General features: G+C 41.4%; 1 protein-coding gene across 2 annotated transcripts in view; it reads right to left on the minus strand.

The window, feature by feature from the left end:
• Positions 1-13,753, minus strand: part of gpc5a (glypican 5a) — a 115,880-nt gene extending 102,127 nt beyond the window's left edge. Inside the window, exons 1-2 of one of the 2 annotated variants that reach the window (XM_068322413.1) lie at positions 13,450-13,753; positions 10,134-10,295 (exon numbers count right to left, since the gene is read on the minus strand). In XM_068322413.1, coding sequence (XP_068178514.1) covers positions 10,134-10,242 — 109 coding nt within the window. In that variant the 5' untranslated portion in view covers positions 10,243-10,295; positions 13,450-13,753. Of the gene's footprint in view, positions 1-10,133; positions 10,296-13,376 lie in introns of both variants that reach the window. The other variant, XM_068322405.1, reaches the window with a different exon arrangement.
• Positions 13,754-14,232: the final 479 nt, after the last annotated feature.

A 14,232-nucleotide genomic window follows, 5' to 3' on the forward strand; every position in this document is an offset into this window, starting at 1 on the left:
AGAGAACACACACACAAAAAGCCCACAGATAGAAAGAGAGCTGCTGCTGTTTTTATGAGACGTGGTGAAATAATGATATCATAATAAAGCTTTCATTAGCTTTCAAAAGGGACTCTGTTTGAGGGGTTTCCTGTAGCTGACCGGAGGGAGCCGACGGGGGCCGTCGTAGGTCTGAACCAGGGGCGTAACGCACAAGCACACCAGTGATTAGTCCATTGAGATTATTTAAAAACCCCAGCTATACACAGGACTGATGCAGAGAGGTACTCTAACAATCGCTGCAAGACTACTGTGTGGACGCTAGCAGACATGTCCGACAATGAAATCAGAGCCTCGGAACAGGTTATTATTAGCAATGACTTGATGAAGTTCTGCCGTCATCAGCTCTGGTTTGCTACAGGTAAGAAAGCAATCAAAGACAGGACAGGACCTTTTATTCAACACCAATCTTCGCTACAATCACAGGATTAGATTTTATTACTCTAAGTGATGCTAAAGTAATCCCGTTAATCCCATCTGAAAATAAGATATTTCCACTGGATTTCCTGCTGTAACAACATTACATTGTCAGTCAGGCCAGGATGGCAGTGATAAGCAGGACAATTATACCATTATATCTGCAATGCAGCGACGTAGGACAGGATGAGGAAGAGGGGGGTTGGGCGCAGACAGTCCACTTGGTGGGTTGCTGCGTGATGCCATGTTTAGGATTTCATCGCCAAGGCAACTACAGCCTAATCCCTGGAGATTCCTTCCTTACTCAGGAAGCACTTCCTTCCGTCAGACTGACAGAACTCCAAACTACCGCTGGGAGAACGAGAAACACAATCCTAAGAAGTGCGCCAAGAGTCATTTCAGTCAGCTGAAAAAAAAAAAAGAAAGAAGAAGAAATATCACACTGATGGTTTCATAGAGGCTGCAGCGGGTTCGTGGTCAGGAGTTTCCTCGTGGTGTTGGTGATATAAAATGATCTTGTCTCATCTTCTGATGCGCCGGAGCAACGCCTCAATTTGTGTCCAGTTTGACGTGAAACTTCTCATCTAAATTATTTAAGGATTTTTTTTTCTCTTTCCAGTTTAACTTGAGGGCTACTTGTAGAAAAAGAAAAAAAAAGAGCCCATAATAGCCTTGAACCATTCACTTAACATACCACCAAGTCAAAATAGCATGGTTTCTGTGGAAAGCTGTGTGTCAGCTCAGGCTTTGCTCCTTCCAGTGGTAAATCTTTACCTGCATTGTCAGCTCTTGCACAGACATCGCACTAGGATATTACCTCTGCTGGTCTCCTCGTGGCTCGACAATATGTGGGTAAACCTCGATAAGGGTTAAAAAAAAAAAATTGCAGCATGAATCTGTCATAAAAGTACAGTTCCTGTTCAGCAGTGAGTTTGTATCATCGAATCTGGAAAAAAATGGCCCAGAGACAACAGCCAGCAGCCATAAATCTCCATTTCAAACGGGCATACAGACACAGGAGACAAACAATGTAAAGTGCTGACAAGTGTGTATATTTTTAGGTCTTATTTCTATGCAGTGTGAGGATTTGGTGTAGTGTGTGTATGTGTGACAAAATCTAACACAAAGAACGTCAGTGTGCAATCATTTTGGCAAGTGTGTGCGCGACTGCCGATGTTCACTTCTCGCAGCTCAGGATGTGTTGACAGAACTGAAACTCTGGTGCAGCAACACAGACACACAACCAGAAATATGAAGAGTCAGCATTTGGCTTCACGTCTAACTCCGCAAAAGCTCTCAATTGTGTTTCAGAGAATGTCAGATAAAGATCCTGGTTGAAAAGATTTATATGGGGAAAAAAAAACAAATAAAAAAACGGTGGTTTCAGTGGTTCAAACTGACTTAAAGTGACAATGTGAAAGAGACCAGTGCATCATCGGCGCTCTGGCACATAAACATGTCGATGACATGTTATTCACCTAAAGAGTATATCATTAAAAACATACAGGAAATGCATGCATTTGCTTTCTGAGAAGTTTGATACCACTCATAGTATCAATCCTCTCATCCAAGGCTCTGCCAAGACATAAATAAAACTGAAAATGTATAACTAATCCCATAAATACAGAGAATGGTAACAAGATAGGAGTCAGGGGGAGGGCGGGGGGGGGGCTGCCACGGTTAGTCAGACAATGTTGTTTCTTTGCAGCTCAAACTCCTGGATTGTTGAAGGGTATTGACTCTGAATAATCCTGCTTCCCTCTAAATCCTCATCCTCTGACTTCAAACGCTGTGCAAAGACTCTCAATAGAATCTGGCATCTTCCCAACTTTCTCTCCGTCAGTCACTCATTCTTCTTCTTCTTCTTCTCTGCATTCTTTTTCACTCTGTGTCCTCCCCTGGATCAACTGTCCAGCCTTGAATCACAAAGCCAAAGCGCAAATTTCTGTGGAAATCTTGAGGAGGAGGGGACCAGGAGGGGGGGGCCTACAAAGGCCAACACGCACACACGCACACACATGGACTCTCAGCCACACAAACAGGCTCCAGACCGGGTGGACAAAGGGCCCGATAAGTGAAAGGTCCCACATAAAGGAGCAGAGAGCAGGTTGGAAGGAATTTAAAGTTGTGAGAATAAAGCAATGAAAACTTCTTCTATTTATGCCAGCATTCATCACGTACGCTCTCAGCGTCTTTCTTCTCCGCGGGGGGACGACCAGCCTGAAGGTGTTACGGAAGAGCAAGACCGAGGCTATACTTAGACACAGGGGTGCTAAAGTACAGTAATGTTAGCATGCTGACATTCTAACAGTTTTGTAGTTCATCTTACCTTAATAATAGTGAGAAGCCGAGGATTTGTAGGTAACCAAAATATCATAATAACATGTTTGTCTCAAACTTCACAAAAATCCACACAAATACTGCAGAAATGCCTCCACCCATCCACTTTTTTGTTGATGAGACAGTTACAATCATCCGCACTGCCTTACAAGCGAAAGGCAGGGTACACTCCGGATAAGACGCCAGCTCATCACACGGCTACTGCAGAAAATATTCAAACAAATATAAATGTTGATAAATAGAAAATGTATAAACTGATTTTTGCCTTCACTCATTTTACTGGGAAACTTGTATTGTTTTAAATATTTTCATCTGACCCAAATGTATCTCAAGCATCTTCAGAGACTTTTTCCTCATATGATCTCCAGTCGATATCTGAAGAATGAGATGTCAAAATATTATAGCATATAAATATTATATGTGTGTGTGGGTTTTTTTCATAACCACATCGTGTTAGATATAAACATTAAACTAAAATCAGCCTCTATGTCAGACATTCTGGTGTTTAACATGAGGAATGTTCATTCTCAAGACAAAAGATCCTAAAAACAGAGAGTCCTATAAAAAGCTGCATATTTTCCCCGACTGAGGCAAGCAGCCAATTTGTGACCGACATAGAAAGCTTATTGGAAGAAAACAGTGTGTTACTATAGTCGGTGATGCAGCACTGCTCAGGGCTGGACACAGTACAATATCTGTCCTTGGTATGAAATTACTTTTTTAAACTTGAGATTCTCATAGAAATGTGGATTGCAAAAGAGTAGTTAAGTAAGTGCGGTGGCCACTGCAGCACTTACCTAACTACTTTTAGAACTACAGTGCACCCAACTTCCTTACTCGTGTAATTACTATTTTGTTAATATCAGGATACATTGAAAATATTAAGTAACCAGTTCAGACTGGTCAAGTTCTCATTTATCTTTTCATGTCCGATTTCAATCGGTTTAGTCCTCTGCTCTTCCTTCACTTTCGGTTTCACTTCTCTTACACCAGTCAGAAAAATGATCCCTCTACACACCAGTAGTTCACTTCTCATCCCATCCAGTTATCCACACCTCTCAAACTCACTTTTCTTCTGTTGTTGTCTGACGATGCTATTTGCACAACTGACAAACCTTCATTGGTAATATATCATCTGACTGTTGTTCTTCTTCATAGATTCACCAACTTTATTGTTATATCAGCCTTTTCAGCCTCCTCCATCTTAGCAGGATCATCAGCCACCACCACCAGTGTTTGGAATCCATGTGAGGGTCTCTGTTGCTGCTGATCAAGACAGCTCAGATTCATTGTCATCTGTTCCTCATCGTCTCTCCTGCTTAAAATGGATTTTTTGTTTTCCACCTGTGCTATTTACATGCCAATAACCATTTTTAAAGATCCTGACTTTCATTGTGGGCTTTTCTTGCAGAACCTTAACATTGTGCAAAAAACACAACATGTAAAGTTAAAACATTTTAGGTAATAATGCAGGACCTGCCTTAAGACTCATTCAGATTTCAAATGCATTAACATAAGTAAAGTACGTCCTCGGGCGATTCCACTCCAGAATCTCAGGGCTTCAGACGGGACTCTTATCATGTCAGAGCAATTTCTTTTAATGATTTATCTAATCAAACTTTAGATCAGGGATGTCAAAATACACAGAGGGTCAAAAAAACAAATGTTGCTTCAAGCCGAGGGCCGGACTGCTTCAATGTTTGTGAAAACATACTGAAATGATAGCCTATTGAACCAAGAGTGTATATTATTAAACAATTAAACAAAAAAGCTAATATTTTCTTATGGCTCTGTCAGTAATTGGAATATGACTTGCTGCAGTGACTTTGTGGGCCAGCGTTGCATTGTGGGTACTGTAGTGTTAGTGCGTGCAAAACACCAGCAGGTGGCTGTGACCAGCCTGCCGGTTCTGATTATTATTGAATAACATCCAGGGGGCCATAGATGATTCCGGCCCCCGAATGCCTTGACTTTGACATAACTGCTTTAGATGATGCGGTTATATCATGTGCCAACTGGGTGCGAATTTAATGTACTGAAATTGACAGATTTAAAATCTCCTCTGTCTCATCAGAAGTAATCAAACCAACTTCACCCAATCCACCCTAGTGGGACCGCCTTTCTTGGCACAAAGCGAATCGTTACAATTTGATGACTGAATGTTTGGATCAACTCACTCAAGCCGTGGGTTGACTGCCACTCCACTTTGCTTGTTTTTCAATTAAAATTGTAAGAGATTGAAGGCGGTTCCTTTAAAAGCTGGCAAACAGAAAAACAATTAGCATTTATGAGCACAAATAGCATATCCCCAGCCCGACGGGCTAGCCTTCCGGGTTGAGGAAACCAGCAGTCAGTCCTGTTTGATGTTACATTCATCAGCAACGCTTTGTGCTCCTGACAAAACACAAGCTCACAGCAGGGCAAATAAAACAGCTAGAGCTGACTAACAACATCTGCGTGATGCCTCTCTGTCATGTTAATCCAAACAGTTGTTTCTTCCCAGGCTCAAAGTAAACATGACATCGTAGTTTCAGAAACATGCAACGGCTTCCTGTCAGAGCTATTCAAGCAAGACTAGCATTAAATTGATAATAACTGGTCTAAACATGGCAAACATTCAGGCTTTAGATGAGCCATTGGCGTAGGAATTATCTCTTATAAAATAATAAGTCGTTGGCACATGTATAAGTGGACCTGTCAGTCAAAAAAGCAAACATAAACATCAACAAAGAATCCTCTAGATAGATAGATAGATACTTTATTAATCCCAGAGGAAATTGCACATATCCACTGCTCAGGCATTACATAATAAATAAATACTGGATTAAAAAAAAGAAACACTGACACCAAAGGACAAAACACAAGACATACACTACACTAGCCACTATTATGACATTGGAAATTGACTGACTAATATAAACCATTTTGGACAGTGCAGAAGATTGACAATGTCCTACAGGTTTGCTAAAAAACACAATTAGTAAATGTATAATTCAACTAATCAAGTTATTGTCTAAAAAAACCAGGTCAACAGTACAGAATTTAATCAACGTATTAGTATTAATTCTATTGAAGGAGATGCTCCTGCCTGCTTTTAGTCTTTATGCTGACCTGAAATTTATTTTAGGCTCTAGTTCTAATAAAAAAAACATGAAACCGGAATCAGTCGCCCAATCCCCTCATGTTCTTAACTGCTGAATGATTTTATTACAGCATGAGGCCAGCATTTTTGGAAATATGCTTGATCATTCAGGATTTGGAGCTGCTGGGTGGTGGATTATTCATAAACAGATTTGACTTCAGCGGAACCTCCAGAGACACTCTCAAGGCATCATAACGGCCGATTCCTGGTGGATTCTGCCTGAGTTTCAAACGACGCCAGCCTCAAAGGCTGCTGGGACTGCACAGGTTGGTTGCCATGGATGTGAGAAAAACTTGTGCAGGTCACAGGATGAAAAAAAGTCTCCACTAAAGCCCTGCTCAGTAGGGCTGCATATTTGCGTGCCGTGGAGGACATGCAGGAACTTCACAACCACTGAATAAAAACACAAATCCTGACGGACTGACAGACCGGGACCAAGAAAGATAAAGGTGTCTCTTTGATAAAGTGACCCTAAAACCACCTATATATTTACTGCAAGATGAGCTACACTTTGAAGATGGATAGATTTACTCTTACTTGTATTAGTCATTATGCACTGAGCTGCAATGACTGTAAAGATCTTTTTAAACAGCCCATAATAAGCACAGAAAACAGAAGCATCGATTTCCCCTGGAAAACAACACTAAATAGAAATGTATTAGTTGGTGTAATTTCTCCTGAGCATCTCAGACCGTCATCCATATATATTCTTTTTATCCTTCATCTCCACCCCCCTCCACCCCTCATTCAGCTGCATCATATAAAGATACCTAATTGAAGGCTTAGCACAAAACAAATGACCACATTAGTCTAACACCCTTCCACCCCCCACCCCCCTTTTAACTCATCCTTCTTCCTGTCTGTGGCTGTAATGCATTACAAATCCAGCTTCTACTCTGTTGTCTCTCCAATTACAGTGCAGGCTGCCAATCATTTGGAGACTAAAGTAAGGGTCTTGTTTTCCTACATAGCCTCAGCCCACCCCCACCCCCCCACCCCAGATTATTTTCCTCTTCTCTCCCATAAACTGTTTATGGTGAAGCAGAACAATAATACCGTTACATGAAATTTAATTTCAAGAGGATCCATAAAGGTGCTGGCCCACTGTTCCGCCTTTCTTATAGCTTGAAATAAAACTAAACTGTCGGTCACAGGAAATGAATCGCAACCAGTTCACACAAATTAATTCAATGCAACTGAAGACTGTCCGGATAGCAGAGGCAGACTTCATTTTTATTTTATTTACTATACAGCTATGCTCAGATAATACAGAGAACCTGCTAAACTTTTTTGTTCCACTGTGCTTCCCATACATATGGTGCCATAGTGTGTTTTCTCCATGTGACAAAGGCTTTTAAAACCTCTGAGTCTGAATAGAACAAAGCCATGTGGGTGGCTTTTTGGGTGTGTGTGTGTGTGTGTGTGTGTGTGTGTGTGTGTGTGTGTGTGTGTGTGTGTGTGTGTGTGTGTGTGTGTGTGTGTGTGTGTGTGTGTGTGTGTGTGTGTGTGTGTGTGTGTGTGTGTGTGTGTGTGTGTGTGTGTGTGTGTGTGTGTGTGTGTGTGTGTGTGTGTGTGTGTTTCAAAGGCAGCACAAACATTAGAACATTTGCGCGTTGTTAAATTAAGGATGAATCACTTCTTAACTACAGTGTGTGCGATGTAACTTGTGAAGGAAAGACGCTTTGCAGCTTTTTCTTGCTTTTGACCATTAAAAGACCTTTGGAGAAATATTTTCAGGAGTAGGTCTTTGTCTGCATTCTGCACACATACACGGACACACCTGCGTGTCTCACATACGACCCTTCATTCGGGTCGGTGGAGCGAAAACAGCAACAAGTGACGCATCAACTGAAACAGCAAGGAGAAAGAAAACGCAAGAACGCACACATACACAAGGACATTAAAAATAAGTACTAGCTTTTCTAATGTACACACAACACTGCAAACTAATAAATAAATGCTTTGGAAAATGAACACTAATGATTTCGTCACTTCAATACTGACAGCAATTACACTGCTGCTATGAAGCTGACACTTTAACTGCAGAACATCTGATGCCACTTGTGTTTTTTAGCCTGGCTTCTGAAAGCAGCCCCCAAATATTTGTTGACAGAAGAAAGCCGGTGTTGACAGGGAATTCTATTTGGTTTGGCCGGAGCACACACTGGATGCCATTCCATGCATGAAACCATGAGCTCTGCACAATTTATTTGGATTTTTAAAACAAATATAAGGTTCTGCAGCCATTTTTGACTTGCCCTGTGTAAACAGATCTGCTAGCTAGAGTAGAGTAAAGATATGTAAAGATATGTAAACCTCTTTAGCACCGTAGTCACCCACTCATGTCTAAAAACGAAAAGACAAGAAATCAGAGCTCAACATTGATGCACAACAATTTAAGTTTCTTGATAGAAGTCGGTCTCACACACACTTCCCTGCTGTTGTAAAGACTCAATGGAGCACCAAATGTGTGATAATCCACTGCTGGAAATAGATTCAAACAAAAATACTCCTTCTTACAGCAACATGTGCTGCAAATAAATCCCCTTTTTAAACAAAGATCAAGCAGCGGGGGTACAACAAACACCCTTCTCTTCACTGCCTCGGTTTATTAACTTCACAATGCAAGCAAAAGAGGCTTGATGTTCTTTCAGATTTCCATCTTGTTGTTAGCAGCCTACTACCTTTGGTTGCTTTCTAAGTCTTCTGATTTGGGTCACACCAATCATCACCCCATCCTGCTTTTCCACCCAGAGTTCACACAAATGTTGAGCTCTGAGGAAAACTGCTTTTCACTGGGGAGGATTGAGATTTGTGGTTTTTAAAATGGACAAATTGTACACAACCAGAGAGGTAAGTCCTGAACCAAGTAAGTGATAACCTATGAGATAATCTGTCTGAAAGGATGCTCAGGGAGACACTGTCAAAGGCCGAGCAAAATGGTTAACATCTCAAGAGTCCACTGGTGATCTCCCACTACCAGACAGTTAATCTCATCCTCTGCTCAATGGAAACGGAGCTCCTCCACCTCTAAGACATTTTCTAAATCTTTCAGTCAGCTGCTAAGTGATACAAGCTGGTTTCAAATCTCCTAGTTGTGGGTCGCCCACATAACACGCCATCGAAAAACACATCCTGTCTTATCCCTTCCACGACTTGCTCCATTCATACTCGCTGTTACTACGTCTACTACAGGTTCAAAAGTGGAAGAAAAATAAACTCCTACTCTGTCTTAATAAGATTTTATTACAGTTCCCTTCTTAAAAAAGGCTGTCAAAAGATGAAGATTAAGAATTTACGCCTATATCTAACTAAAACACAGAGCACTCCATCACCTTTCATGAGACTATGACTTTGAACCGCGTCATTTTAGAGGCGCCTCATTTCATAATCTCCATCATAAATACTCATTTTAAGAACCCGAGCAGAATCTGAGAGAACCTGATCAAATGTCTTATGACAAAAAAAAAAAAAAAAAGAAAAACGGCCATTGCTCCTGTAAGCTGCAACTAAAACACTGTCATCATCCAAAACTCTCTTATAAATCATTTGAGTTTAGTGGAAGGAAAAGAGCACCTTTTTTGAAAATGACAGACATCATCAAAGTAAATTTTCCCTAATCATATGTCTTCAAGTACAAGTTGAAAGGTGCGTTATAGTCGCCCACCTCTCACAGCCATTATGCAAGAGCTATCAGATAGAAGACGAAACATCCCACGCTGGGCAGGGACAGCACACACACGGAGGCAAGTTGTTGCCTGTTAAGCCGGCTGCTCGCTGCTCATTGAAAGGATGGAAAGGAATGAAAAACAAGGAAAAGAGATAGAAAGAAATGTGGGGATTGACAGATGCAGTTTAAGATTGGATTACGCTAAATACAAGACTTAAGTTTTAATAAGGATGCACAATATCAGCAGTAAACGCAGTATAAGTCCCAGCAAACATCACCCTTGCGAAACAGCAAGTCTCCTCCTGCGGTTCCACAGGAGGAGCCGGCCTATCTAATCTCAAGATCGGTGTGCAGGGGCAGATCGGGAAGCGGGACAGACCGCATTGTGCTTGTTCTGATGTGGATGTACACACTCATGCTGACTCATCCAATGTTTTTACAACACCCCCACAAACTCCTAAATGTGTTTCATCTTGAAGATACACACACACCTATCTACACCCATCCATGTAAACATAGTCTTACCTTGAAAAGCAGCCACATTATGAGAGATGAGGAACTTGAGGCTGGAGCTGGACGTCTGCACGAGGTTCTGGATGTCTCTCCGAGCCCATACCTGGTACTTCTCCTCCATCTTCTTGGTGCAGCAGGTCAGGTTCTTGGATGTGCACACCTGAAGGTCTGATCCTGAAAATAAAAGTTATCTTTGAGCAGTATAGAAATTAGTTGGAATAAAACCATGAAGCAGGGTGGCCCAGCTGGATCTGACAGGCCTAGTTTGTGCCTCTCGCATTCCAGTCATAGGGATAAGTATTTGCTTCGCTGAAAAATTATTTCCCAGTAACATCTGAAGAACTCCACAGTGTTTTCATAACATAACCTCTATTCTGAGTTAACAAAATCAATGTCTTAACACCTCCTTTAACATGATTTGACCATATTCAACACATTGTGCTTCCAGCTCAGCATCACTGCCTTCCATAATGAATCCTACTTTAATGCAGCCTCGCTCAGATTTCCTCACCACACACTTTGGAGCGCTATATGGCATAAGATTGTCTCCCAAATCACCTTTCCATTTAAAATAAAATGTCAATTTTATGTCACTATATCAAAGAGGAAGCAAGCCAGCTAACAGCGATCAAAGTGATCCTCAAACACAGCAAGTCAGCAAAATCATGAATTTAGATTAAGTGATTAAGTGAATTTTTCAGCATTTTTTTGGCAGTAAAAGATAACATCTATTTTATATTTTTATTACATTCTTTTATTTTCTTGGTCAGTTTCAAAAGCAATAGATTGATTTCCATGGAATGTAGAAGACAATGTGACACAGACCATTATCTATAAAGGGGATTTTTTTTTTCTTCTTGCTTTAAAATTAAAAGAGAAACATTTCCCCAAAATTACAACAACAACAAAAAAACTTCTAGATACAATAAGGGACCAGGCTGGAGATTTCAGTAATAGGCTTTCTTTTTTTTAAATCAAGGTGAAAAGTCGGTTTGATTTTGGAAAAGTGTTGGAATTTTGTTTGGGGTATTCTACTTATCTTTGCACATTCCAAAGGCATGCTAGTCTGGTGGACTTGACAGGCTGAACCGCCTCAAGGTACAATTGAGTGAGAGTCTCTACCTTGTCCCTTATCCCTATGACAAATTGTCAAAATGGCCAAATGTTTTCCATACATTTCCCAACACACTCTATAATACAGACATTTCACTGACATCCACAAAAGTTAACCAGATGATGGGGCTGGAAGACAGTCAAACACTAGTTTCCTTGGACACAAAGCGATGTGTGTCAAGGTGTCTTCTCCTCACCCAGTGATGTTTCTCAGATTTTCCACAGTAAACATCTGTAAGCAATCTGCACACAATAAGGTGATGATCAAAACACCTTAAAAGCAACCCAAAACTGTACAAAAGCCTCTAAGACAAGCCCGGACAAAGTGTGGAGGGCTGTTTCCAGAGACACTATCAACTCCCTGATAGTGCGAGGAGGGACCAGAGAGAGCGCTGGCACACGAGGAGGAATTTAAACTCTCTCAGATAAAACATTTTGAAAACATCCCGACTCTGGCTTTTTTTCAATGCCTTAAATAATTATTTCTACTCCCCACACCACAGACTGCAGCTTCTTTGGACAGACCTCTGATCCACTGTGCCCTGGCCTAAACTGAGGGCTGCTTGATACTACGTAGAATAACCTTTCACAGATTCCAGCAAAGTCTGTGGGGTTGTTTTTCACAAGTTGACACCCAATTATAGATAAATTCTAAAATCACACTCAAGGATTGTCCCATCAAATGGACCTCAATGCATTAATCTGATCCCACAAAAGAAAAAACATTTAATTCTTTCAACATCAAGATCCATTTGTACTTGGACGACCTCTGTTGTACAAGGCTGCAAGAGAGGTTAGAGGAGGTGCAGTTATTAAGTGTTATAGCAGTATTAGCAGCCACTGAATTGGGAGATTGTCGTGCATACACACACACACACACACACACACACACACACACACACACACACACACACACACACACACACACACACACACACACACATTTTATCTCCTTTTCTTTTTGAAAAGAAAGAGCCCAGAGATTTAAATCCATGCACCCACACAGGATCATGTGTGTGTGTGGGGGGGGGGGTGAAGGCATTATGAGGGTTATTTAGAGGTTGAAGAGGCATTTAAGGGTTTTCCCTAAATTGATTCGGTTTACTCACAGCAGTGAAAAGAGAGACACAAGGAGTGGTGAAGTTTATGTGGAGCGGTTTGTGGCAGGATGGCAGTCAGGACTATTAGGATTTACTTTTCCTAGGGGATCGGCGGTGATAAGCCGTCCAGTCTACAACAGCCCTCATGAAATATCCACACCCATAATTCCCCCTGAAGTCTTGCGGGGAGGTATCATGTGGAATTACATTATGGATGGTGTTCAGAAAGTTAAGTGAAGCCTAGTTTACCCAACTTTATACAAGATAATTCCTGTTTATCCCTACAAAGCACTTATCTGCTTCAGTCAGCTGGAAGGAGCACTTTTTTTTCTTCATGATCAACAAGTAATCTCAGCAGCTTTAGTTCCTGGTTTCATAGGATTAAAGAAACACACATTTCATATTGGTGCACACACACACACACACACACACACACACCACAGTGAACAATCACCTGTCGGTGACACCTTGAGGAGCGTGAGGAGTAACCCAACCTGACCGTTCAGGGTGCCTAGTGCTTCCAATGCATCAGTGGTTACAGACATCTTATTCTGGGTGTTTTATCCTTACATAACTTCATTTAAGGCAAACAAGCAGTTTCCTCACATGAATTGATGCCTTTTAAACTACTTAAGGCACTCGCTGTCTATATCATTATCTTAACACCACACACGCCTCTAAAATGGGTTTTTAAAAGTGTGTTTTGTAACTACAGAGTACCTAAAGAAGACAGAAAATGACAGGTTAACAGACACAACTCAATTTAGACACTAGTTTAGTCCTGTTGACTAACTTCTATAGCAGATTTTCTTCCGTCATTGGTGACTCCTGGTTTGATGAGATTTCAGTGATTAAAATATACAGAATATACAGATCGGGATGAGGAATTTCTTGCATTAGGCTACTAGTTGGTGCACAAGCCTTGGATGGAACAACAATCTCTATTTGGGCAAGTTAGTGAGAATTTAACTTCATGAAACAATCCATTCTACCCAGACACCAGCCCAGGGACCCCGTTAGGGAAGCTTAACTTTTGACATACCTGTTCTGGGTCTTAAGGGAAATATTGTTAATTGACCTAGTTCAATTTGCCTGAGATTGAAAAGTTTGCGCACTTCGTCACATCTGTTTGGGTTTCCGAACCCGATTCCACAACAACACGCCAGGAAGAAAATGTAGTTCGTCCACAGCACATTCATCGTCGTAAAATTCCTGGTTAATGGTTCTCCCTCCAAAAAAAAAAAAAAAAAAGTCCGCTAGTTGAAATAGTCCGCTCAGGTGAGTCCGGTCCACATGTCACGAATCAGTGTTCAGTACCGATCATCTGATGTTTGCGTCTGGTTCGGAGGAAAAGCTCCAGAAGAGCGTTTTAGTCCTGAGACTGTTGCTGCGGAGAGACCCGGTTTGAAAGCGGCATGCTGCCCGACTCGGTTGGGCCGGCAGGAGAGGCGGTACCTTCACGTTACCTGCAGCCCGCGGCCGGACGGACGACCGGCCGCGGGCCGACAGCGCCACCTGGTGGCCAGACCGCAGCTCATTTAACGTTATGACGTCGAATCAGGATTAAGTCAGACGTCACTCCTCTAAAAATGAGTCTAGTTTTATGTGGAGGGTGAGTCTACTCTGTATCTTAGGAATGGTTTATTCTAAGGTAGTTACCGAAAACTCAAAAAATTCAAAATTTTACTTCAAAATATTTTTCCAGTACCTGTTTCACAACTGTTAACTAAATTTGCAGTTATAAAACCAAGACCCCTTTGTCTTACCATAACCTTGTTGAGTTGTGTGTTAAAACTAAGATTTAGATGTCCGTGATTTGAAATGTTCATGCATGCTGGATCTCAGGTATGACAAAAGGGCTTTCATATTGCAAGTGTTTTACACATCTGTATTTACCA

The sequence above is a fragment of the Antennarius striatus genome, chromosome 1 (genome assembly GCF_040054535.1).
Source record: "Antennarius striatus isolate MH-2024 chromosome 1, ASM4005453v1, whole genome shotgun sequence".
Classification (NCBI taxonomy): domain Eukaryota; kingdom Metazoa; phylum Chordata; class Actinopteri; order Lophiiformes; family Antennariidae; genus Antennarius; species Antennarius striatus.